Consider the following 23846-nt stretch of genomic DNA (forward strand, 5'->3'; position numbering starts at 1 on the left):
TTAAGTTACGCACATTGTTATAGAATATGCTTGGATTTTGGCGAGCTATATAGAATCCCGGGGGGGGGGGGGAGGGTTAGTTGGAGCAGTAGCACTTCTCAGGGTATAAAATGCCTGATGTATGAGGATCAGAAAACATAAGGTTGTCACCTAACTCCATGTTCCTAAGGAGCAGGCTACTCCAGTCCTGGCTTTACCTACCGCATGTATGATTATAGTTTTGGTTGCTTTCCGTGGGACAATCAAAACTACAAGTCTACGCATGTAAAAAGGAGAAAGGAGGACTGGATTAGTTTGTTCCTTAGGACATGGTGGTAATCCTAAATAAATAAACAGCTTAAAGGTGCTGAAGTATTCCATTTTTGGCTTTATGTTGTATGGTCTATAAAGTGCCCATTCTACCATCTGTACGCATTTATAATTTAATTCTGGAAAAGAATCCAAAAGTTAGCTAGCCCACCCTGTAATCAGGCATATTATAGGGATAGATACGATGTCACATTGTTTTGTTGTTCAATTCACATAACATAAGATTAAATTATGGTATATAAAATTGTTGGGCAGACTCGATGGACCGTACTAGTCTTCATCTGCCATCATTTACTATGTTGAACTAAAAGATATGCCTCATTTTATGTCTATGAGAAAAATGCCTAGTAACTCTAGCCCAAATGTTGAGAATTCATATGCATGCACCTTCCGTAGCTATGGTAGGGACAGGGCTTTTTTTGAGGGGGTATTGAGTACTGGCACCTTTTCCATTGTCTGCTAAAATTGACCCATGGACCCCATGTTTTAATGAAAGAGCTCAGGCTCTACACATCAATTCTGCCTTGTCATAGATTCGGTGACTGTTTGCAGAGGGCTTGAATATTGTGGGGTGGGTCCCTCAGTGATCACCCCACCCCTGAAGGGTGGCCCGGCATTTGAGCATTTTGAATATCCCTACCCAGTGCATTTTTTCTTGCGACAAATGTGCTGGTACTCAAAGTGCATCAAATGTATGCTTCCCCTACTCATGGGACTGCAGGTGGATACTCACGGCCTATCTGAGGTATCACATTGTAGAAGTTGATATTTCTGGCTGAAACCCAATTCTTTGAGGAAGGAATGAGCTGAAGAAAACAGGCAATAAGCAGCCGATGGGATGTCTGCATAGTGCTAGGCACTGGTACCTCCTTGTGGGAAAGGGATGGGTGGAATCGCCTAAAAGAGAAAAAAAATTAGAAAATCTAAATTTTAGAATTTATTGAATGCCCCCTGCCCCCCCCCCCCCCTCGGTACCAAAAGAGAAAAAAAGTTTGATGCTGAAGACAACCCATCACGCCACATCAGAGGCATAGCCCATGTTCAGGAAGTTGCAGGGGTTAATGAAAGGTCAGAACTGCTTTTATTCTGGTAGAGTGTTAAGGGTTCTGGTAATGCTGTACAGGCAGAACCTAACCAGCTCTACAAAATGAATAAAACAGAGAAGCTGGTGTGGATCACTGGGGCTGCAACTAGGGACAAAATAAAGTTCAGGAGGAAGGTAGAAAAGCTGGAAAAGAGAGGCTAAGGGAGCTGGAGGAAGTAATAAGAGAAGATGGGAAAGGAAGAGCTGAGAGACAGACGAGGCAAATGTTGAGTGAATATAGACAAAGGGATGTATGAAGCACTGAAGGGGACAGGTTAGAGAAACGGAAAACTATAAGAGGGATCAAGGAAAGACTCTTGGAAGAACAGAAAAATATTAATAGACTGAAGGTCTCTTATCCTATGGCCTTGTCACAAATCTGTGAAAAAAGTGCTGTAAAATTTACAATCATAGGAATTTGACAACTGCTGTGATGTAAAGATTTCTGCTATGGCCCCTGTGGTGGCAAAGAGACCACCAGTTCATGCCACATAGGCCTCTTGTATTATAAAGCTGTATCAACTTGAGATGAAGCTGAACTGCTGACCTAGAGGTGAAAGGGTCTGTGGCACAGGAGCTGGCTCTGTAGGTGCTGTGGGTGCTTGAGCACCCCCAATATTGAGAGAATTCCTTCTATGTGTCCAGGGAGGGGTTATTTCCATTGGGCTTAGCACCCCCCTTAATTCTGAAAAGTTGGCTCCTATGGTCTGTGGTACTATAGCATTTCCCTTCAGTCAGTTAGTGCAGGTGTAAATGCAGGTAAGGGAAAAGGGCGTGATCAGAGAGAGACTGTAGCAAGTGAGTGGTTGCAATATGAGCAAGAAAAAAAAGTAGGGAAAAAAGAATGAAAAGCAGAGGAGGAGAAAAAGAAAAACAAAAAACAAATGGAACCTGCCAGATATTGTGTTCAGTTCTGGAGGCCATATCTTTCTAAAGATGTAAAAAGACTGGAATCGGTGTAAAGAAAAGCTACAAAAATGGTATGGGATTTGCATTCCAAACCATACAAGGAGAGACTTGCTGATTTGAACATGTACAGCTTAGCAGAGTTTCAAAAAGGTTTGGACGGCTTCCTAAAGGAAAAGTCCATAGATCATTATTAAATTGGACTTGGGGAAAATCCACTATTTCTGGGATAAGCAGTATAAAATGTTTTGTACTTTTTTAGGATCTTGCCAGATATTTGTGACCTGGATTGGCCACTGTTGGAAACAGGATGCTGGGCTTGATGGACCTTTGGTCTGTCCCAGTATGGCAATACTTATGTACTTATACCTTGGAGGAAAGGAGAACAGGGGTGACACGATACAGACATTCAAATATTTGAAAAGTATTAATCCGCAAACAAATCTTTTCCAGAGACAGGAAGGCGGTAGAACTAGAGGACATGAATTGAGGTTGAAGGGGGGCAGACTCAGGAGTAATGTCAGGAAGTATTTTTTTACGGAAAGGGTGGTGGATACATGGAATTTCCTCCCGCAGGAGGTGGAAGAGACGAAAATGGTAATGGAATTCAGACATGGGTGAGACAAACACAAAGGAATCCTGTTTAGAAGGAATGGATCCATGGAATCTTAGTGGAGACTGGGTGGCAACACCGGTAATTGGGAAGCAAAACCAGTGCTTGGCAGATTTCTACAGTCTATGCCCTGATCGTGACTGAATAGATGATGGGCTGGAGTGTAAATTTTAAGGGGCTTTGACGTTAACGTCAGAAATTTTAGTACAAGAACAGTGCTGGGCAGACTTCTATGGTCTGTGCCCTGAGACTGGTAAGGACAAATCAAACTTGGGTATACATATAAAGTATTGAATACCATGTAAAATGAGTTTATCTTGTTGGGCAGACTGGATGGACCATACAGGTCTTTATCTGCCGTCATTTACTGTGTTACTTTATTCTAAAAGAAAACATCTTTGCGTTTTTAGTAAATTTACTAGTGCTCTGTAGAGTTAGAACAATTCAACCACAGAATTTTCTAGAATCCATGCCCGAGCTGCCGCATGGGTCTTCCAATGCGGAGTTGAAGCCGCAGCTCCAGATGGAGTACTGAGATCTGTGGAAATCCCAGGGGAGCTTTTAGCTCTGAAGAGGAAACCCGAGGTGGTGATGATGGATAGCATATGAACTGCTCTCCAGAAGCTGGACTTAACAGTGATTAAGGCTACCCAAGAGGTTTCTACATTAGTGAGTACTGTTGATAATTAAATCTTTAGAGAGAAATATGGTTGAATTTGCAGCTGAAGTTTTGGAGGTTAAAGGAAATAAAAGAACTTGCAAGATTTGACTGCAGCCATAGTGAAGGATAAATTAATTCTGCAGAGAAGGATTGAGCAGATGGAGAATTACAATCTTAGGTTAAATCTCCGCTTCTTGAACTTTCCTAAAATCACAGGAATTTGCTCCCCTAAATGTATTTCAAAGATATTTGACTGAAGTTTTGAAAATTCCTCCCGACGCTGTTTCTCCTAAATCGGATATATTATGTTCCCTCTAAGTTTTTGCCAGGGAGAACCAGGGGGCACAAGTCAAAGAAGCGGGTAAGAAGGATTTGTTGAATGTCTCCGAGTTGCTGGAAACTTTACTATCGGATACTGCTCAGACTGCAACTTTACTGGTGTCATTTGTATTTGAACAAGACTTAAATGCAGTGATGAGTCTCTTTTCAAAATGCACAAGTTATCTTTTGTGGGGAAAACTTTTTGGATGTATCCTGATGTCACCAGACAAACCCAAGCGAGAAAGAATTTTCTGGCAATGAGATCTGAAACTGTGGCACTTGGAGTGTCTTTTCTACTTGTTTACACCTGTAAATGTATAGTTAAATATTTGGGAGTGAGATGTGTTTTTCTCCGCGGAACAGCTAAAAGCTTTTATTGATTTGAAGAAAATATTTACTGTTAACGTCTAGCTTAGTTTTGGGATAAATATATAGTTGGGGGTCCTTTTTTGCGTGCTAAGCCTTTTTCTTCATTTCTATTATTGTTAATTAGCTACTCCGGAGATTTGGACTAATCTCCTCCTAATTTGTGGTCTAGGGAAGGAAAAGATTCAAGGGGTCCTTTTACTAAGGTGCTGAAAAATGGCCTGCGGTAGTGTAGGCGCATGTTTTGGCCATGCGCAGAATCTTTTTTCAGCACACCTGTAAAAAAAAAAAAAAAGCCTTTTTTGGGGGGATCGAACATGAAAATTGGCACGCGTCCTTTTTGGGTCTAAGACCTTACTGCCAGCCATTGACTTAGCGGTAAGATCTCACGCGTTAACCGGGCAGTAATGTTCAAAGCACATTGAAATGCTGATTACCGCCCGTTTGACTAATAATACATCTTTTGATTAGCTTTTGAAGGCAATATCTTCTTCAGATCAGAAATCAAGAAGGTGGCATTGCCCTCACAAGCTAATCAAAAAATGTATTATTAGTCCAATAATAAGGCATCATCTTATATTCTTTTCTTTGTTTTGTCTTATTTCTATTTATGACCTTTAAAAGTGGACTAACAGCTACCATACCTCTTTATCCGAGGTAGAATTAACAATTGTGCGGTGGATGCGTGGATGCAGTCAAATAATTTTATAAAAACCCTTTTCCCTGTGCCTGGTGTGCATCAAGGTGGGTTACTTAAAGTTTATAGGACTGATAACTGGGGTCAAGGCTGGGACTACCAAAAGCTAGGAGGCTGGCCAACACTTTAATCCACTTAGCATAATTAAATCAGATAATAAAGCATTCCACACATGAATATCAATTCCAATCCAAACCAAGACTGTTTATTCAAACTACAAGTCAACTAAGACAGTGTTTAAATGCAACTATTTACATAACTTTGTACCTGATAGGCAGGTTAGATAATCACAGATACTGTCTCTTATATTCTCCTTCCCTAATTCTCTAGTCTTAGTTACATACCTTAGCATAAAGCTGTTTCTCCCCAGAGGGAAATCTGGTGTTGGAGGCTGTATCTTGGCCGCTCCTCTGGGATTCTCCTTGTTCCTTCTTTCATTCCTGGCTGGGTCAAGTAGCACCTCTTCTATCCTTCCTCTTTCTGCTCCACAGCAAGCATCGACATAGAAAGGTTTCCCGTACCTGTGTTCCCTGGAAAAAGACCAGCAGCTTTCTTTGCTCAGAGACTGCGCTATAGATTTTGAAAAAGTGATCATTTCAGCCAGGGCCTTATATGAGGTATTATCGGAGTCATTCTCCTTAATATTATGGAGTTTATGTCCACCTCTGCTGTTTAGCAGGTGTAAAAGAGGATGTGAAGCTCCCCCCCCCCCCCCCCCAATATACATGTATTGTCTTTTGTGAAATGGGGAATACATTTGTAGATTTTAGTCTTACCTATACCAAGCCCCCTTGAAATCTCTACATAATGTGAATCTCCATGTGGAAACAATGGCTTTCTGAATGTTTTTTGTTTGGGTTTTTTTTTTACACAAAAATGCAATTCTGTTTACAAGTGAAAATTACAAAAACAATTACTATGCAACACTGCCAGTCCAATATACAAAACTTGAATAACCACATGCCCTTTACCAGGGCAACAAGCACTAAAAATGAATTTGCCCTTTTCTCATTTAGGGGTCTGAAAGGAACTGGCTACACAGAACAGTGTTAGGTTCAGAGAGTCAGTGCTATCTCTGGAAAGCATTAGATTAGCTAAACCTGCCCTGCCCGTGGGACCCTCATCTCTGGCATCTCTCATCATGCTGGCACTAAGGCCTGTCATCACTGCTGTGCACGGTTTCCAAAGCAGGGAGCAGTTAACACCTGCCCGCATACCAAATCAAGCGACATCTGGTCATATCCACTCTGTGCAAGTCACTTAGGGGTCCTTCTCTCAAGGTGCACTAAAATTTAGCGCATGGTAACGATTGTGCATTAAATGCTAAGAAGTCCGCAGTTATGTAATGGGCTGCGTGGCATTTTGCGCAAGCTAAGCGTTAGTGTGCACTAAACCCATTAGCGCACCATAGTAAAAGGACCCCGTAACATTTATTTCTCAACAACATTCTTAATCAAAATGCATATTTTTGTTTGGTTGAAGATCACAGGTATAACACGTTTCAAGAAGGTCCTTGCTTTCCTTTACATACAGGTCAAATTATGTTGTGGCTCGTATGTCGTGTTTATACTGCAATAAAGTACAATAAACACAACTAAAAATTGAGTATATACAGTATTGTATTAATTAATTTAAAACATAAGAGCCCAAGACCAATACAGACCCTAGGTTTTATAATATCCTTTTAGGTCTCCCCAATAGTGCAAAACTAATTCTTTGAACAATCCCTAAAAATCTTTTACTATCTGAATTAGATTGTAAGCTCTTTGAGCAGGGACTGTCTTTCTTCCATGTTTGTGCAGCGCTGCGTATGCCTTGTAGCGCTATAGAAATGCTAAATAGTAGTAGTAGTAGTAAGTCACTTAACCCTCCATTGCCCCAGGTACAAATAAGTACCTGTATACAATATGTAAGCCGCATTGAGCCTGCCATGAGTGGGAAAGCGCGGGGTACAAATGTAACAAAAATAAACAAAAATAAAAATGTAACAGGTGGGGGGAAGGTATGGGCCTGGGTCCGCCTGTCTGCGAATCAGCAGCGTACAGCATGGCCACGGAGGAGGATGACAAACAAGAACTTTGAAGACCTTGGTGGCTGGCGGGGGTTGGGGTCCCCCGCCAGCTGAAGAATTATTTTTAAAAGCAGGCGGAAGCGGACCTCGGCTGGCGGGGGTTGGGGTCCCCCGCCAGCAAAGGTAAACAACGTCAGCGGGGGAGGGTTGGCGGCGGGAGAGGAGGTGGAGAGAGTCGTTGGTGGCAGGGGGGGGCTCTGGCAATGGCGGGGGGGGGAGTCGTTGGTGGCAGGGGGGGCTCTGGCAATGGCGGGGGGGGGGGTCGGTGGTGCCAGGGGGGGCTAAATGTGCCCCCTCCCTCTGGCCCTGGCCCCCCCTACTGCCAGAGTCCAGATACGCCCCTGGTGTAAAGTAAAGGTTCTTTCTGTCATGAGGGATTAAACCATGGGTCAATGTGACACTGAACTCAGTTGTGTCCACTTCGCTGATGTTTTATTTTATATTGTGTTCCGATGCACTCAGTGTTTCTCCCAGAACAAAAGCAGTTCCACGATATCAGTCTGTGCACTGGAGGAATTCCAAGATTGATAGTCCTATCTGGCACTTCAAGACACATTAGCCGACATTAATCTAATGATTTACTCCACTGGTTTCTTGGCATGCAGGAAGGAAGGCTTCTACCTGTGGAAGAAATTTGCCAGAGGGGTTTTGTGCCTCGCTCTTTAGCACCACATACAATTACCCAAACAGGCACAGCGTAATTCAAGAACGCAAAACACTGTGTACTAAGGCTTTCTTTCAGGCACATGACCTGAACAAGAGACTTTAGAAACATCCAAGTCTGAATCCTCATTGCAATTTTCCTGAGCTGCTCCAAAACTATTTTAATGAAGGAAAAAAAAATATTATATATATAATATTTTTTTGTTGGCATGACACGTATTGCTATCAACTTTGGACTTAATTAATTTTGTCATATCGATGTGCCCTGCTGAGTATTGATAATGGGGCTCTTTGCCAGATCTGCTGCACTCGGTGTAATGCTTTATAATAATCATAATCTGTGCTAATTTTCTTCCAGGTCACCAAGCTAGAACCTCTATTGAAAAGTAGAAGGTGGAAAGAAACACCCTCCCCCCTCCACCACCACTTTTTTTTTTTTGTGTTTAACAAAAGCTGGCCACTGCAAAAAATAATTGAATCGGAGTGCGGGAGCTCTCTTAAGTTCCCTCCAGTAAGAGGTAGCACTTACAGTCCTCTAGGGCAGCGAGTTCACAAACTGTGTCGCAGCACAGCAAACTTGTACAAAACTTGTACAAAATATACAGGGGTGCCGCTGTATATTTTCTTCACCTCCCTCCCACAGAACTGCCAAGTCCCCGCATTCAGTGGGAGACTCCCGCTTTGCTGGATCATCTCTCCCACACTCCTGCCAAAACGGGACATTCTCCCGCTGAGACACACTGCCACCAGGCACCACTGCCGCTGCTTCTCCCAATGAGAAGCAGCGGCGGCAAAACAGAAAGCAAGCATGGAGCCGCAGCCTTCAAGCATGCGCTGTCGGCTCTGCCGATCCTCAACCCCCACTGATGTCAACTTCCTTTTCTGGGGCAGAGCCGACAGCATGTGCCTGAAGGCTGTGGCCCTGCATTTTCTATTTGTTCTTTTTCCAGGGCTGCTGCTGCTCCTCAGGAGAAGCAGCAGTGGCCAGAAAACAGAAGATACAGGGTGGAAAGGGAAGAGGGGTGTTGAGAGAGAGAGAGGCAGGAGATGTTGAATGGAGAGAGGGGAGGAAAAATGAGTGGGGATGCTGGACAGAAGGGGGAATGGGAGAGAGAGAGAGAGGAGTAGAAATATGGGGATGGAAAGCGGGCAGAAGGATGGAAAAGGGCTAGAGAGAGAGAGAAGGTGGGCAGAAGCTGGATGGAAGGGTAGGACTCAATACCATCAGCGGCGGCAGCAGCAGTGACAACAGGGGGGGGGGGTAGATTTGAGAGGAAATGTATAACCTAGGGGTGCCATGACCTGAGAAAGTTTGGGAACCACTGTTCTAGGATCTTCTTCCTTATTCTCCTTTCCTGTTTACAGCCTTGTGGCCAGTCAGATTATGCTTGGACTTTTTAATACATCATACAGAATGAAAATATACTGCACCTTGTGTTGCTAAGGACTGGACTGTCACATGGTTAAAAATGGACTCTCATCTTTATATCATGACACATGGTTTCTTGAATATTGAATTTCAATGCTGCCATAACACCCCCGAGAACAAACAGCTGCTATTCTGCTATCACAGCAATCAGATTCATACAGTTTTTCCATTCACAAAAATCATGGCTCCATCCACAGTGGTAATATTACCTGTTGCTGACCCAACGTCTAAAATTTGTATTTTGCCATTAATCCAGAAAATAGAAAATCAGGGCTTTTACGGCCTGTAAAAGGACTCTTTAGTTACATAAAATGCTCAAAGCCTATTTTTTTCTGGTCATTTAAATAATCAACTGCTACACCACAAGTATTGACTATAGTGCTGAAAATGATGAGGGGGCCCTTTTTACCAACCTGAGGTTTATCGCAGATTAAATACATTACCATGGGGCGTGCTCAGATGTCCTGCGGTAGTTTTGGAATCTGTGCACCCTACCCATGCACAAAGTAAAAATTTATTTTTTTAGCTCTAGGGACATGTTTGGAGGCGGAGAGTGGGCGTGGCTATGCTAATCTGTTAGCGACTGAGCATTGCCGTCCGCTGATTAGCGCAGGATTAGCAAACGAGTCCTTACCACCTACAAAATTTGTGGCAGTAATGGCTCGTACGCTAATGGGAAAATTAGCGGATGGCCATTATAGGAAAATTGGAAAAAGCTACCTTTTACCAGCGGGCACTAAAAGTGGCCCTCGGTGTGAGGTAAATACCTGTGTTGGGGCTACCACAGGCCACGTTTTAGCGCTGCTTGGTAAAAAGGGCCTCTAGGCTTCTTCTGAATATACTGTGTATAATTTGCATTATTTGGCCTACAGGGCTCTTTCAGGAAGTTCCAACGACTCCACCCTAGGGAAAACGCTAATCAGTTGCCACCAGTAGAGTTCCTGGGTTTGATTTCCGAGCATGTTTTTATTTTCCTTGATTTAAGAATCTGGACACTTATATGTAATATCCAATACAACTGCATTATTGAGGAATCCTATGACTGCCATTATAGCAGCAGCCCAGTAAGGCAGCAGTTGAAAACATTATATGGGCTTGCAGGACAGGTCTGAGGGCAGAAGTGTAGCCAGGTTGAAGGCGCTGGGGGAGCAGGGAGCAGACTTGCTGGCGCATGTTTTAAATGGAACGGATCACGTAAAAAATAGGAACCATCAGAAGTTCGTTGGGGGAGCCGGCTGCTCCCCTGGCACCCCCTAGCTAGGCCACTGTCCGAGGGTCCTTCACAATCATCATGAATTTTATATATTTACTCTGCTAGTGCTTGGTTTATACAGGACTTGTTTATTTTACAATTTCCTTGGGCCAACCATGACTGAGGATGCCACAGAGGGTTAGAATGGTTGAATAACTCAAGGGTACTATAAATGAAGATTTATGGCACCAAAGCCCCAGTAAGAGCCATCCACAACCGAGCTAAAAGCCCAAAGGAGGAGGAAGAGGAGGAGGAGAATGCTACTGGGCGAAAAAATCTCTATAGGGGTTATTCTAACAAATGAAGACACTAAGGGAAGAAGTTATCAACATGGGCTACTGTTAAAATAGGATATTTTACCATAAGTCATTTTATACAGTGAGTCTCTGCTAAAATCGCATGACTTGTGATAAAATAACCCATCTAAATGGTATCCCATGTTAATAACTTCCCCCTAAATCTTATTCAAAAGAAACTTTCGGCCTGGTGGCTCAGTAGTACTATGCAGAGGGACTTGTTGATTCCCGGATCAGGTCTTCTGACCTCTTGGTCAGTTGGGGCTGGAATGTTGTAAAAGCCAGTGTTCACAGCCCCTGAGGGTGGGGAGGGAGGGAATTAGTCATTGTGCAATGACGACATCTACTGGTCAGATATAGAGATCACGACTGCGGTGTTCTGGAAAAAGTCACCTGGACAAAGCTAAGGGAGATAAAAAGAAGGGGAAGAATTCCCAGACAGTTGCAAATTAAGATTAAGTGCCAGATCCCAGTCCAAAAGAGATGGACAAAGCTACCAAGTCAAAACTAAGTGCCATGAAGGGAACCCCCTCCCCCAAATCTGTACTGAATTAATGCCCACTGTATTTCTGTCAGAACTCAGGTGATTATGACAAATATATTTATATATTCAGATTTTTCAGGACAGTCTCTCCGAAAGATAATTGCCCTTGATCTGCATTTGATACTCTCTGCTTTGGTTGGGAACCTCTTGTTGGGGTCACTATTGCAGTGGCATACACAACTTGCCTGAAATAGCTATATACCAGCAACCAGCATCAACGCTACTCAACTATTTGACATGGCAAAAGAAGATTACAACAGCAGCATAAAACATAAAACCACAGAAAGGCAGTATATCAAGTCCCATTCCCTTTCCCCATTCCCTACAACTAAGGGGGCAATTTTGAAAAGCATTTCTGGGGTTCAAACTATTTTATATATGAATATAGGCTTTTAGAAAATTTCCCTCCTATAAGCCAATAAACTCATACTGAGCAGAAGTGTTCCTGAAATTAGCATTAATATGTCTACTTTAGAAAACATTGTATGCCAAAGAGCAGGTATAAGTATGTGATCATAAAGTTTCTCAGCGGAACAATGTGCATGCATTTGTTTAGAAACTTTGATGGTACCGGCACAGGGAAAAGTGTGTATATACTGGGAGTCATTTTATAAGCCAATTATGCACATAAAATGGCCTACCCTACGGTTTGTACAAGCCACATTGAGCCTACAACTAGTGGGAAAATGTGGGGTATAATTGTATTAAATAAATAAATATGTGCATAAAAGTACACATTACATATGCATAGCACATATTTATGTGGATTCAGAAAAGGGAGGGATGAGTTGGGTGGCCAGTACAACCACTCTCCTGTAAATCAGCACATTCGTGTCAGGGAGGAAAAATTGAGGAACCTGAATAAGAAGGTGGTTCAGGCATCACTGCCCCTCAGCACAGATCACTAATAAAAAGGGTTGAGGAGGCAGCACAGACTGCTAGAAGTGTTCGTTGGGTGGACAGTCCCATATCAGAAGTGACTCAAGGCTCAGCCAATCCCATCAGATTCTATTAGACCAGGCATCACTCTGGGGACCCCGAAACCCACATGGTGTAGGAAGAAAAATTGTGGCAAAAGTTCTGCAACTCTGGAGCCCTGTTTCTGAAGAGAAAGACCGTGTTTGTCAGCTGAGTGATCTTGCTGGCATTGTTGTTCAGGGGGAGAGGGCGGCAAAGAGGTAAAGGAGGACCTCTGGTGTTGCCAGCATACTCAAAATCAGAACCGTGATTCAATGCCATGAACTACCATTTTTAAGTACTTAGGTACCCCCCACCACACACACACAATTATTATCTCTCCTCCAAAATCACTGAGGGGTCCTTTTAATAAAGGTGCCCTGAAATTGGCCTGTGGTAGTGTAGATGTGTGTTTTGGGTGCGCGCAGAATTATTTTTCAGCACATCTACAAAACAGGCTTTTTTTTTTTTGCCGAAAACGGTCGTGTGGCAAAATCAAAATTGCTGCGCATCCATTTTGTGTCTGAAACCTTACCGCCAACCATTGACCTAGCGGTAAAAAATCCGGGCGGTAATGACTTACACGCACCAAATGCCACTTGGCGCATGTCCATTACGCGCACCCGAAAATAAAAAATATTTTTCAGACGCATGTATCGGACGCATGCCAAAAATGAAATTACCGCAAGAGCCGAGTGGTAGTTGGGTGATAACTCCATTTTGGCGCACGTTGGACTTACGCGGCTTAGTAAAGAACCCCTTAGCCCTCTGCCTATTCTGAAATCCTGTAATCATAGGCCCTAAATATGACCAGCAGGTGTCAGCATTGTGCAATGACTAGCAGCCCCCCCCCCCCCCCCCCCCCCCCCCCCCCCCCCCCAAAGGCAGGGATTCTCAACTCAGTCCTTGGGACACATCTAAACAGCCAGGTTTTCTGGATACCCACAATGAATATGAATGAGATATATTTGCCTACAAGGGAGGCAGAGCATGCAAATTTATCTCATACATATTCATTATGGATACCTTGAAAACCAGACTGGCTTGGTGAGTCCCGAGGACTGGGTTGAGAACCCCTGCCCTACAGACTGAATGCTACCCTCTGTGAAATCCCCAGTAGCTTGCCAGATGCCCTTGACCTGGATTGGCCGCTGTCGGGGACAGGATGCTGGGCTCGATGGACCTTTGGTCTTTTCCCAGTATGGCATTACTTATGTACTTATGCACTTGAACAGCAGAGTCCAGGCTCAGGAAATGTACCCATGCAGGGTACTTTTTGTTTTTAATTTTAAATGTTGAAATTCAATAAGGAAACTTTGTCTATTTATTAAAAAAAACAAAAAGAAAGAAAAAAACCCACGGGAAAATATGAACAGAAAAATATTGTTAGCCTGCATAAGAAAATGGAAGGCACTTACGTTAACTCTATAAATCCTAATAAATAATAAAACAAAACACTGACAGTTCTCACAAGAGTATTCTAACCTAATCTAATCCTAATTAGTAAAGCTCACCAATATGGACTAGCTAAGTATAACTTTACATTATAAATGTGTACCAAAAAAACAAATCATAAATTCAATCAGTTTCCACAGATTAACATTTTTAGAAACTTTCCTGGCTTGTATTTACCTTTCCCAGCTCCAGGGAGAATGATTCTCACACTCCACTATCAGCTTCCACTTATCTGTACCTGCTCAGGGATCTCTTTTCATAACACTTTTCCTCCAGTCAGCAGAGAAGCTATCACAGGTCCTGCAAACAGAAGGTGACAGATCTTCACCAGGCACTTAACACTCATTCAGCTTTCTTTCTCCTGTCAGAATGCAATGCAGTTTTTAATGGGGCACATGGTTACAGCTGGTAAAACTGGACCGGCTGACACTTCATTAAAATCACAGAGCAGAAGGAGGGACCTAACTACTTGGCTTCAATTTGCACATCTTTCCTGCTTCATTACAGAACAAAAAGAACAGGAGATTCAAGCAAAGAGATGAAATAGCATATTTATTTTCATCTTAAAAGCAGTCTGTTTTTCTAGCAAAAAAGGTGCCAGTACTCAAATGCCAGGCCAACCTTCAGAGGGACCCACCCCGCAATAGCCAGGCCCCCTGAAACCAGTCACAGAATGTATAACAAGGCAGAATTGGTGTGTAGAGCCTGAGCTCTTTCATTAAAACTTGAGGACCATGGTTCAATTTTACCAGACAATAGAAAAGGTGCCGGTGCTCAGTACCCCCAAGTACACCCTCAAAAAAAAGCCCTGCTTAAAACATTCAAAGGGAAAGGAGAAAGGAGATGGGATTTGATGTGCCACCTTTCTTTGGTTACAATCAAAGCAGTTGATCATATTATGTATTATATACAGGTACTTATTTTGTACCTGGGGCAATGGAGGGTTCTTTTACTAAGGTGCGCTAACGTTTTTAGCATGCACTAAAAATAGGCATGCGCTAAACGCTAGAGACGCCTATGTATTTCCTATGGGCATCGCTAACATTTAGCACGTGCCTATGTTTAGCGTATGCTAAAAACGCTCGTGCACCTTAGTAAAAGACCCCCTAAGCGACTTGCCCAGAGTCACAAGGAGCCGCAGTGGGAACTGAACCCACCTCCCTTGGTTCTCAGGTCACTGCACTATGCTTAAAGGTCCTTTTACTAAAGTACTGTAAAGCTTCACTCTTACCATCCAGTGCAGGGGTAATTCAGATTTTGAGCCCTCCTGGGACAGGAAAATACCCAGTGTACCCAAATATAATCCACCTTGAGCTACTACTGAAAAAGGTGCGAGCAAAATCCAAATAAATAAATTGAAGTGCTCAGAGGTGCCTACTTTCCTTCACAGAATACCAGCATATATGCAGTTAGGCATGAGCACTTACACCATCCACAGAGCTCACACCCTAAATGCCAGAGATACGTGCCCAACATATAGGAGTCTATAAGTTATGTGCATGAGTGAGCCCCAATCATGCTACGCCTATGTATACGCACTATGTAAGATATGTAAGAACGCATCACTTTCAAAATCTGCACGACTGTTGCACATGCTCAGTCTCAAAACAGCATGCACGGCCTGAGTGCCCAGCAGCTGCTAGGCAGGCAATGCAAGGAGGGCCAGTGCTGAAGTTTTCTCCTGCTCCTGTCAGGACGCAATCACCTGGGTCCGATCAGGAGCAGGAGAAACACAGAGAGAGACCACTGCTCCGGGTCCTCCCTGGAGGCCCGGGGAGTTTTGCCCCCCCCCCCCCCCCCCCACACACACACACACACTGTGGCTATGATCTACATTAAGAGAATATCTGCTTTTACATCTACCTAGTTGCAAAAATAGAATTTATTAAGACTGTTTATACCGCTGGTTTTGGATATCAAAGTTTTAAATGGTAGAATTTCATTCCTAAAGAAATCAGAAGTATAAGTTTTTATCTTCCATTTCAAAAAGCTTTCAAAACATATCTGTTTAAAAATGTTTCTCTATGTAATTATTAACTATCCATTATTTGTATGCTGTTATTCATTGTTTCATTGTGAGCCACAGCCACATTGAACCACAATTTTATTTTTTAGATAATGTGGGATATAAGAATGAATAAATAAATAATCCTGTATTATGTCACAGTGGTGTGTATATTTTTATAGAATCTACTGTATTTGATTTTTGAGTTATTTTTATTATTTGTATTGAATGTGTTTAATCTTTCGCCATTTGAAATCTGTTCTCTACTTAGGACCCTGTTTACTAAGCCGCGCTAAAAATTAGCGCACGCTAACACTAGAGACACTAAAAAACGCTAGTGCACCTTAGAGTTGTGTAATATAAGTGGGTTATAAATGTATTAAGTAATTGGGTAAAAATTCTGAGCTACTGCAAACAAGGATTCCTAGCATCATATCTCAGCATGGCTCAAATTGACCTGGAAAGAAGAGAGAACTGTCTACTTAAAAATACAATACACAAAAAAGGGATTCATTTTGTTGGATCTAGAAAGAAATAAAGAGATGTAACCCAGTGTTTGTCAGATTGCTTGCAAAACCTGGTAGAATTTCCACCCTATAAAGATTAACCCACGTTCTATTTAACCAATCCCTTTCTTACTCTTAAGGGGCATGTTCACTAAACATTATCATACATTTTTCTAGCTAAATAAGTAGAACTTAACTTCCAGATGCTTCTCTGATCTCTACAACACTAACACTTTCTTTGTTTTCCTCTGTAGTCCCCCCCTTGTTTCTGTACATAGGATAATGTCATTATCTTACCCATTTAAACGACTGTTGTAAAAGAGAAGACTTCAGTCCTGTGAGCAGATTAAATACAGGAAACTTTCTCCTTGTATTAAAATTTCCATCATTCTATGACATTGACCCCTATAAACAGCACCCGATTCTGTCATTGACGAAGGTAGTTCCTTATTTATGACGGTCTGACCTACCAACCTAGGGAATTATTGGTCTTTTAATGATCTATTATTGGCTTTTTCAACACAATGACCCACAAGATCATCCACGGCGAATCCCCTGGCTACATGAATGAATTGATCGATCTCCCTGCTAGAAACAGATCTAATTCTTCACGAACTTATCTTAACCTACGCCTTCCCAATTGTAGAGAAATTAAGTACAAGACCTACTACGTATCCAGTTTCTCCTTTTTGGGCAGCCAGCTTTGGAACGCTATACCCAGACCAATCCGATTAATAAACGACTTCTTGCCCTTTAGAAAAATGCTGAAAGCTCATCTCTTTAAGCAAGCCTAGCCAAATGCCCCAACCTAATCTCGCCAACTTCCACCCCCAATTCTGTTCTGACTTAAATACCAACCTCTCATCCTTCTCTTTCCATCTCTCCTTAATTTTATCCCTCCTTAATTTTATCCCACCTTACTCTTTCTCCCGAATTACACTATCCTATCCTGTCTACCCTCTTTTATCCTAGTCATATATTATCTAGCGCAACTTATCATACACTACTAAGCCCAACTTTACATTGTTTTACTACTGTTTTATTAAAATTCTATTAACTTTGTATTTCAAATTACTATGTAAGCCGCATTGAGCCTGCATTATGTGGGAAAGCGTGGGGTACAAATGTAATAATAATAATAATAATATAAAACATTTGTCCTTTATCCAGTTTTGCAGTGTTAGATCTGTTCCACTGACTTAGGAGATGAAGCTGAAGAGGGTGAATGTAAGTTTTTGTTAAAGGAGTAGCTTGATACCTGATGCCTGACATAAGCGAATCATTATTAGCCAAGCCTTCTTCTTTAAAGCAGATTATATTACCTTATCTTGCTTTCTTCAGGGGAGAAAAACACTATTATTTCTGTTTTATATTTGAAAGTAGAACTTTTTCAACCATGATCTACTTTCCTACATTGTGCCTTAAAGAGATCTGCTAGCAGACACCTATTATGTCGATCAGGATGGACATGAAAATCCCCTTTGTACAGAGAATCTATAGGTACTGCCATAACTTTGTAAAAAAAAAAAAAACTCTTGGCACAGTCCCTAGACTAAAAGGAAGATAAGTGTACTGAAATTGCCAGTTTTGTATTACAAGGTGAAGGAATCTCCCCGTTAGCTAGTCTGATAGGAGCACATAGATTAGCCTCCAATGTCTATACAACAAAGCAGCCCATCAGTCTGAGCTGCTTGGACTGTAAATATAAATGTCTCTGTATATGGGAAAAAAAAAAAGCCCCACACTGAGAAGCTTGTTTAGGAAAATTCAAGACCAGTACTACTTTAAATTCTTCTGTCCTTCTGGCTGTGATGAAATAATTGTTCAGTCTTGTTCCTGCAGCGCCACTAAAATTATGATCCCTATCACTGACAAATGGTGTACTATGCTCAAGACTGCCAAAGCTTTCTCTTACTTCTTCACAGCATAACATATTTCATCTGTCAAACTTTAAACAGAAACCCAAATTTGTCAAATGTTGATGATCACTGATTTTGCAAACAGCACAAACATTCTACCAGAAGAATTAAAAGCTGCTAAGACTCTTTGAATCTCATGCTCTAAAATAACAAAGTGAGGAGGATACTCCATCATATTTAATTGATCAGGAAGATGGTACATAAGAACATAATCAATGCCATACTGGGACAGACCAAAGGTCCAACAAGCCCAACATCCTGATTCCAACAGTGGCCAATCCAGGTCACAAGTACCTCAGAAGATCCCAAAACAGTACAATACATTTGATGCTGCTTATCCTAGAAATAAGCTGTGAATTTTCCCCATGTCCATCTTAATAATGACTTACGGACTTTTCTTTTGGGAAGCTATCCAAACCTTTTTTAAACCCCGCTAAGCTAATTGCTTTTACCACATTCTCTGGCAATGAATTCCAGAGTTTAAATTACAGATTGAGTGAAGAAATATTTTCTTTGATTTGTTTTAAATTTACTACTTTGTACCTTAGTACATTTCTTGATTAGCTTTCGAAGGTTGCCCTTCTTCGTCAGATCGGAAATAAGCAAATGTGCTAGCTGACAGTGTATATAAGTGAAAACCTTCAAGCATTACTATGACAGTCTGACAGGGTGGGAGGATGGGGGTGGGTCGGAGGTATGTATGGGGACATCAAAGCATATCATTGATATTCTAACAGGATGGGTGTGGATAGGTGAGGGGTGGGGTGATCAACAGAGACATACAGCTTTATGGTTTATAATGGGCTAGGAACCCCAGGTCCTTGTTAAGTCCTTTATGTTGGGTGTTAAAATATTCAATCATTCTGACTTCAAAGGTCTTACGTTCTTGTATGGTTTTAAAGTTACCTTTCAGTATTTTCACTGTGAAATCACTGGTACAGGTGGGACAGCACTTCACAGAACCAGGACACTGTACCAGTGATTTCACAGTGTTGATCTGTTGAGATTTGGGCGTCCCCAACCGTATTATCAAAACGAAAGATGGATGCCCATCTTTCGTTTCGATAATACGGGTTTCCCCGCCCCTTCGCCGGAATGTCCTTAGAGATGGACGCCCTTAGAGATGGTCGTCCCCGTTTGATTATGTGCCTCCACGTGTTTTTGCCTGCAATGCAATTTTTTTCAAAGTCTCTCTTTGTCTTCCTTATCAGCGCTTTTCATTTGACTTGCTATTCCTTATGCTGTTTCTTATTATTTTCAGTCAATCCTTCTTCCATTTTCTGAAGGATTTTCTTTTAACTCTAATGCTTCCTTCACCTCACTTTTATACCATGACAGCTGTCGTTTTGACTTCCTTCCTCCTTTTTTAATGCATGGAATATAACTGGCCCGGGATTCCAGGATGGTATTTTTAAACAGCATCCACGCCAGATGTAAATTTTTGATCTTCGCAGCTGCTCCTCAAAGTTTTTTTTCCCCACCATTCTTCTCATTTTATCATAGTCTCCTTTTTGAAAATTAAATGCTAACATATTGGATTTCCTGTGTGTACTTACTCCAGAGCTGATATCAAATCTGATCATATTATGATCACTGTTACCAATTGGTCCCAGCACCATTACCTCCTGCAACCGATCATGCGCTCCACTAAGGACAAGGTCTAGAATTTTTCCTCCTCTTGTTGGCTCCTGTACCAACTGCTCCATAAAGCAGTATGTAGAAAATCCTAAATCTAGTTCCCCCCTCAAAAAAGAATCCCAAGAGAATTTACAAGAATATCCAAGCACCATGCCCTGGAAAGATCTGAAACATTGCCTCCGCATTTCCAGACCAACTAAAAGAAGAAAACTGATCATCACTCAACACCTCTCAGATGAGCCAAAGTAGTAGTATAACCAGACAGAAAGATATTGATACGCAAGACTTGGTATAAACAACCACACAACATCCACTGGAAAAAAAAGACACTATCTGAAAGCAGAGGAGGAGCACATTCTCTATCTGGCCAATATACAAAAGGAGTTATGAACTGGTCACCTGGTGGCTACAGCATAGCTATCTGAAAAGTTATTTAAAATATTATCCATAAAATTGAGCAGGGTCAAGGGAGCAGCAGAGGTGGTACCCAGATAGTGATAATATTCAGCCGTTCTCTGAATAAGTAATCCAGACAGGCCTTCATCTAGCCAAATAGTGTTCTGACAGTCGCCACTCAGCACCATAAGCTTAGCCTTGTTGAGGCATTGACTGGAGCGGAGAGAGGACGCAAGTCCATTTGGGGGAGCGGTCACTCCCCTGGCGACCCACCTAGTTATGCCTCTGCTCAGCAACTATATACATCACTAAATTATCCAGAGAGCAGCACTGAATACATGGGACAGAACAGCTCTCCTAGAGCTCAAAACCAGTGTCAAGTTCTGAGCATCACATTCCATCCCATATGCAGCCATCTCAGCCTCCTCAAGCTTGTTCCATAGCTCAAAAAGGAATGCAACTCTCAGTGATCAGTCCTTCTGGATACCTATTATCAGGGGCGGCCCAAAGCAATCTGTCGCCTGAGGCAAGAATGAGATGGCACCCTAGCCCTCAGCATTGTGGCCCCCTCCTCCAGTCCAACATCTTTCTGCACTCTCTCTGCCAACTCCCCCCCCCCCCAGCTGCAGTCTGGCATCTCCTCCCATCCTTCCTCAACCCCCCCCCCCCCCCATGAGCTTACCTTCTTTTTTGTTGTTGTTTTCAAAAGGCGGTGGCAGCAGTGATCTCTACACGCTACCCTGCTGCCAGTACCGGTTTCTCCTCTGTACGGCTGTGACCCGTCTCCAAGGAAACAGGAAGTTATGTCAGAGAGGCCGGCTGCAGTACAGAGTAGAAGCCGGTGCCAGTGGCAGGGCAGCATATATGGATTGCTGCCACCCGCTACCTACTTTAGAAAAACAAAAATAGATAGGCTGCCTCAGGGAGGGAAGATGCTGCTTCATAAAAAGTGCCACCCGAGGACCCCACCTCAGTTGTCCTAATTGTAGGGCCGCCACTGTCTATTACATGTAAGAAACCATGCTTTTTCTGTCAACAAGCAGGATAGAGTCAGGCATACAAGTAGGCAGCACCCAGCTCAGGTTTGCTCAATATTGTCCAGAAACCTCCCAATCATTAAAAATGCAAGTATTGTGAATGTTACAAAGCCAGATTGACTATCATAGCTCAACCAAATGTGCTGTTTCTAGTTGCGGGTTGGTCCACACAATGTGTCATGTGGAAGTGTAGAGCAAGGATCATGTTGCTGCTTTACACATGGGATAATTGTATAATTGTTCACCTATATTTGACGCTTTTCTTGGGTGCTGCCCATGCTGCATTTAGGCATCCACAATTATGCCAGGTTTACGGCTGTTGTAACTGCAGGGCATGCCAATACTGGTTTATGCTAGTTTTCTTGAATGGGATCTGGGTGCTCACTGTGCAGCACTGTTCCACCCACTAAGAGGCACCAACTTCTGAAACTGCCACCTCAGAGGATGCCTTAACCTCAGACCTGTGCGAGTGTGCCGACATCTGCGTTTTAAGTCTAGAAGCCTTCAAAGGAGAATCGTGTCAATTTGGCAGCAAATGCACAGGAAGGTAGAGGCAACATTTGCAGAGAAGGATCAACTAAAAAGTGCAGATATTAGACATTTACAGTTGTTCGTACATTGGTGACATTAGGGTATTCAACTCTTTTAGCAATAAACAGTTTATTTTGTGGTAACATTGCCCAGTGTTTGACTGCTACTACACAATACTGATTTTGGCACCGAAATTAAGAAATGAAATATTTGTGTTTAATTACTTTAGTTCTGTGATTTAATAAGCACTATAGCAGCACATACTGTACCAATAACACACAATTAAAAGACACAGTCCAGAAAAAAAAATCATAAATGCCCCTTCTCATCATAGAATTTTCCAGAAGGTACAGAAAAGTTTATGCAGTCCTACTACTACTAAATCACTTATATAGGGTTACTTGGCATATGCAGCACTTTACAACTATACAGAAGAGACAGTCCCTATTTGGTAGAGATTACAGTCAAATCTAATCATGCAGAACAATCTCACTGGGCTGCTGCAAAGGAAAACATTACATGACAGAACAATCCGCTTTTGAGGACTATAAAATCCACGTGCCAATTTATCTGCCCTCTGTTCCTAAAATTTAGGCAATGACATCAGGTACAAATTGTACTGACCTGGTAAAAATTACTGCACATGCCTTGCCTGCAGTGCTCCTATAGCTTCACTTTCATTGACATTGATAGTTGTTCTGATCATGTGAAGGCGTAACCTCTGGTTTCGTACCAATATTTAATCAAGAAAGGAAACATGTTCTGTGAGAACCTGTACCATACAGCCCTTTATACAAAAGGCTTCCTCTAAGCACTGTGACAGTTATCTGAGCAACAGAAAACTGCAAAAGTAAAATAACTGAGGTATCACGCTTAGTACTTCATATTAAACTATATTGAAAAAAGGTCTATAATCTAGTAGGGTACTTCACAGATCTTTTCCTATGGACAAAGAATTGGAGAAGTCATTTTGACTAGAGGCCAATGTTATTTTAGGTGTAGTAGATGTATACTAACAGGGGCACAATCGAACGGGGCACCGTTTCCCTGAGGGTATCCTCACAGGACTTCCTCACAAAGGGGCGGGGAAACACGTATTATCGAAACAAGATGGATGTCCATCTTTCGTTTCGATAATACGGTCGGGGTCGCCCAAATCTCAACATTTAGGTCGACCTTAGAGATGGTCGTCCTTAGAGATGGTCATCCCCGGTTTTCAGCAATAATGGAAACCGAGGACGCCCATCTCAGAAATGACCAAATCCAAGCCCTTTGGTCATGGCAGGAGCCAGCATTCGTAGTGCACTGGTCCTCCTCACATGCCAGGACACCAACCGGGCACCCTAGGAGGCACTGCAATGGACTTCAGAAATTGCTCCCAGGTGCATAGCTCCCTTACCTTCGGTGCTGAGCCCCCCAAAACCCACTCCCCACAACTGTACAACACTACCATAGCCCTAAGGAGTGATGGGGAGCACCTACATGTGGGTACAGTGGGTTTGTGGTGGGTTTTGAAGGGCTCACATTTACCACAACAAGTGTAACAGGTAGGGGAGGATGTGCCTGGGTCTGCCTGCCTGAAGTGCACTGCACCCACTAAAACTGCTCCAGGGACCTGCATACTGCTGTCAGGGAGCTGGGTATGACATTTGAGGCTGGCAAAAAATATTTTAAAAGTTTTTTTTTAAGGTGGGAGGGTGTTAGTGACCACTGGGGGAGTAAGGGGAGGTCAACCCCGATTCCCTCCGGTGGCCATCTGGTCAGTTTGGGCACCTTTTTTAGGCTTGGTCGCAAGAAAAAATGGACCATGTAAAGTCGGTCAAGTGCTCATCAGGGATGTTCCGGCCACTGAGGCTTGTTTCATGAAGCTCATGCCGTGGAGTATAACCCTGGCACATCAAATCACCTGAAGTCTCTATTATTTTTATGAAGTCTCTTTTATTGAATAAATCACAGATCATTTACTCACAGACAGATGTTCAGGATACAGAGACTTCTTAATCTGGAGGCTGTGGGGGGTGGAGATCTGAAGAGAGGTAGTTGTATTGCAGGTGGGGAGGGTAGTTGAACAGGTAGAAATAGTCCAAAGCTGGGTGACTGGAATGTGCGATATCTCATTTGGAAGGAGATATTCTCAGGGTAAAAAACCAGGTTCTTTACAGGGAGTTCTCAGCAGGACACAGCTGTCTG

The 23846-nt window shown here is 42.5% G+C and overlaps 1 protein-coding gene across 1 annotated transcript in view; it reads right to left on the bottom strand.

Moving 5' to 3' along the window:
* Positions 1-23846, bottom strand: part of LYPD6B (LY6/PLAUR domain containing 6B) — a 106365-nt gene that overhangs the window by 13051 nt on the left and 69468 nt on the right. The window contains exons 3-5 of the mRNA XM_030210586.1: positions 13802-13924; positions 5302-5487; positions 1043-1206 (exon numbers count right to left, since the gene is read on the bottom strand). Coding sequence (XP_030066446.1) covers positions 1043-1206; positions 5302-5309 — 172 coding nt within the window. The 5' untranslated portion in view covers positions 5310-5487; positions 13802-13924. The remainder of the gene's footprint in view (positions 1-1042; positions 1207-5301; positions 5488-13801; positions 13925-23846) is intronic.

This window comes from Microcaecilia unicolor, chromosome 7 (genome assembly GCF_901765095.1).
Source record: "Microcaecilia unicolor chromosome 7, aMicUni1.1, whole genome shotgun sequence".
Lineage (NCBI taxonomy): Eukaryota > Metazoa > Chordata > Amphibia > Gymnophiona > Siphonopidae > Microcaecilia > Microcaecilia unicolor.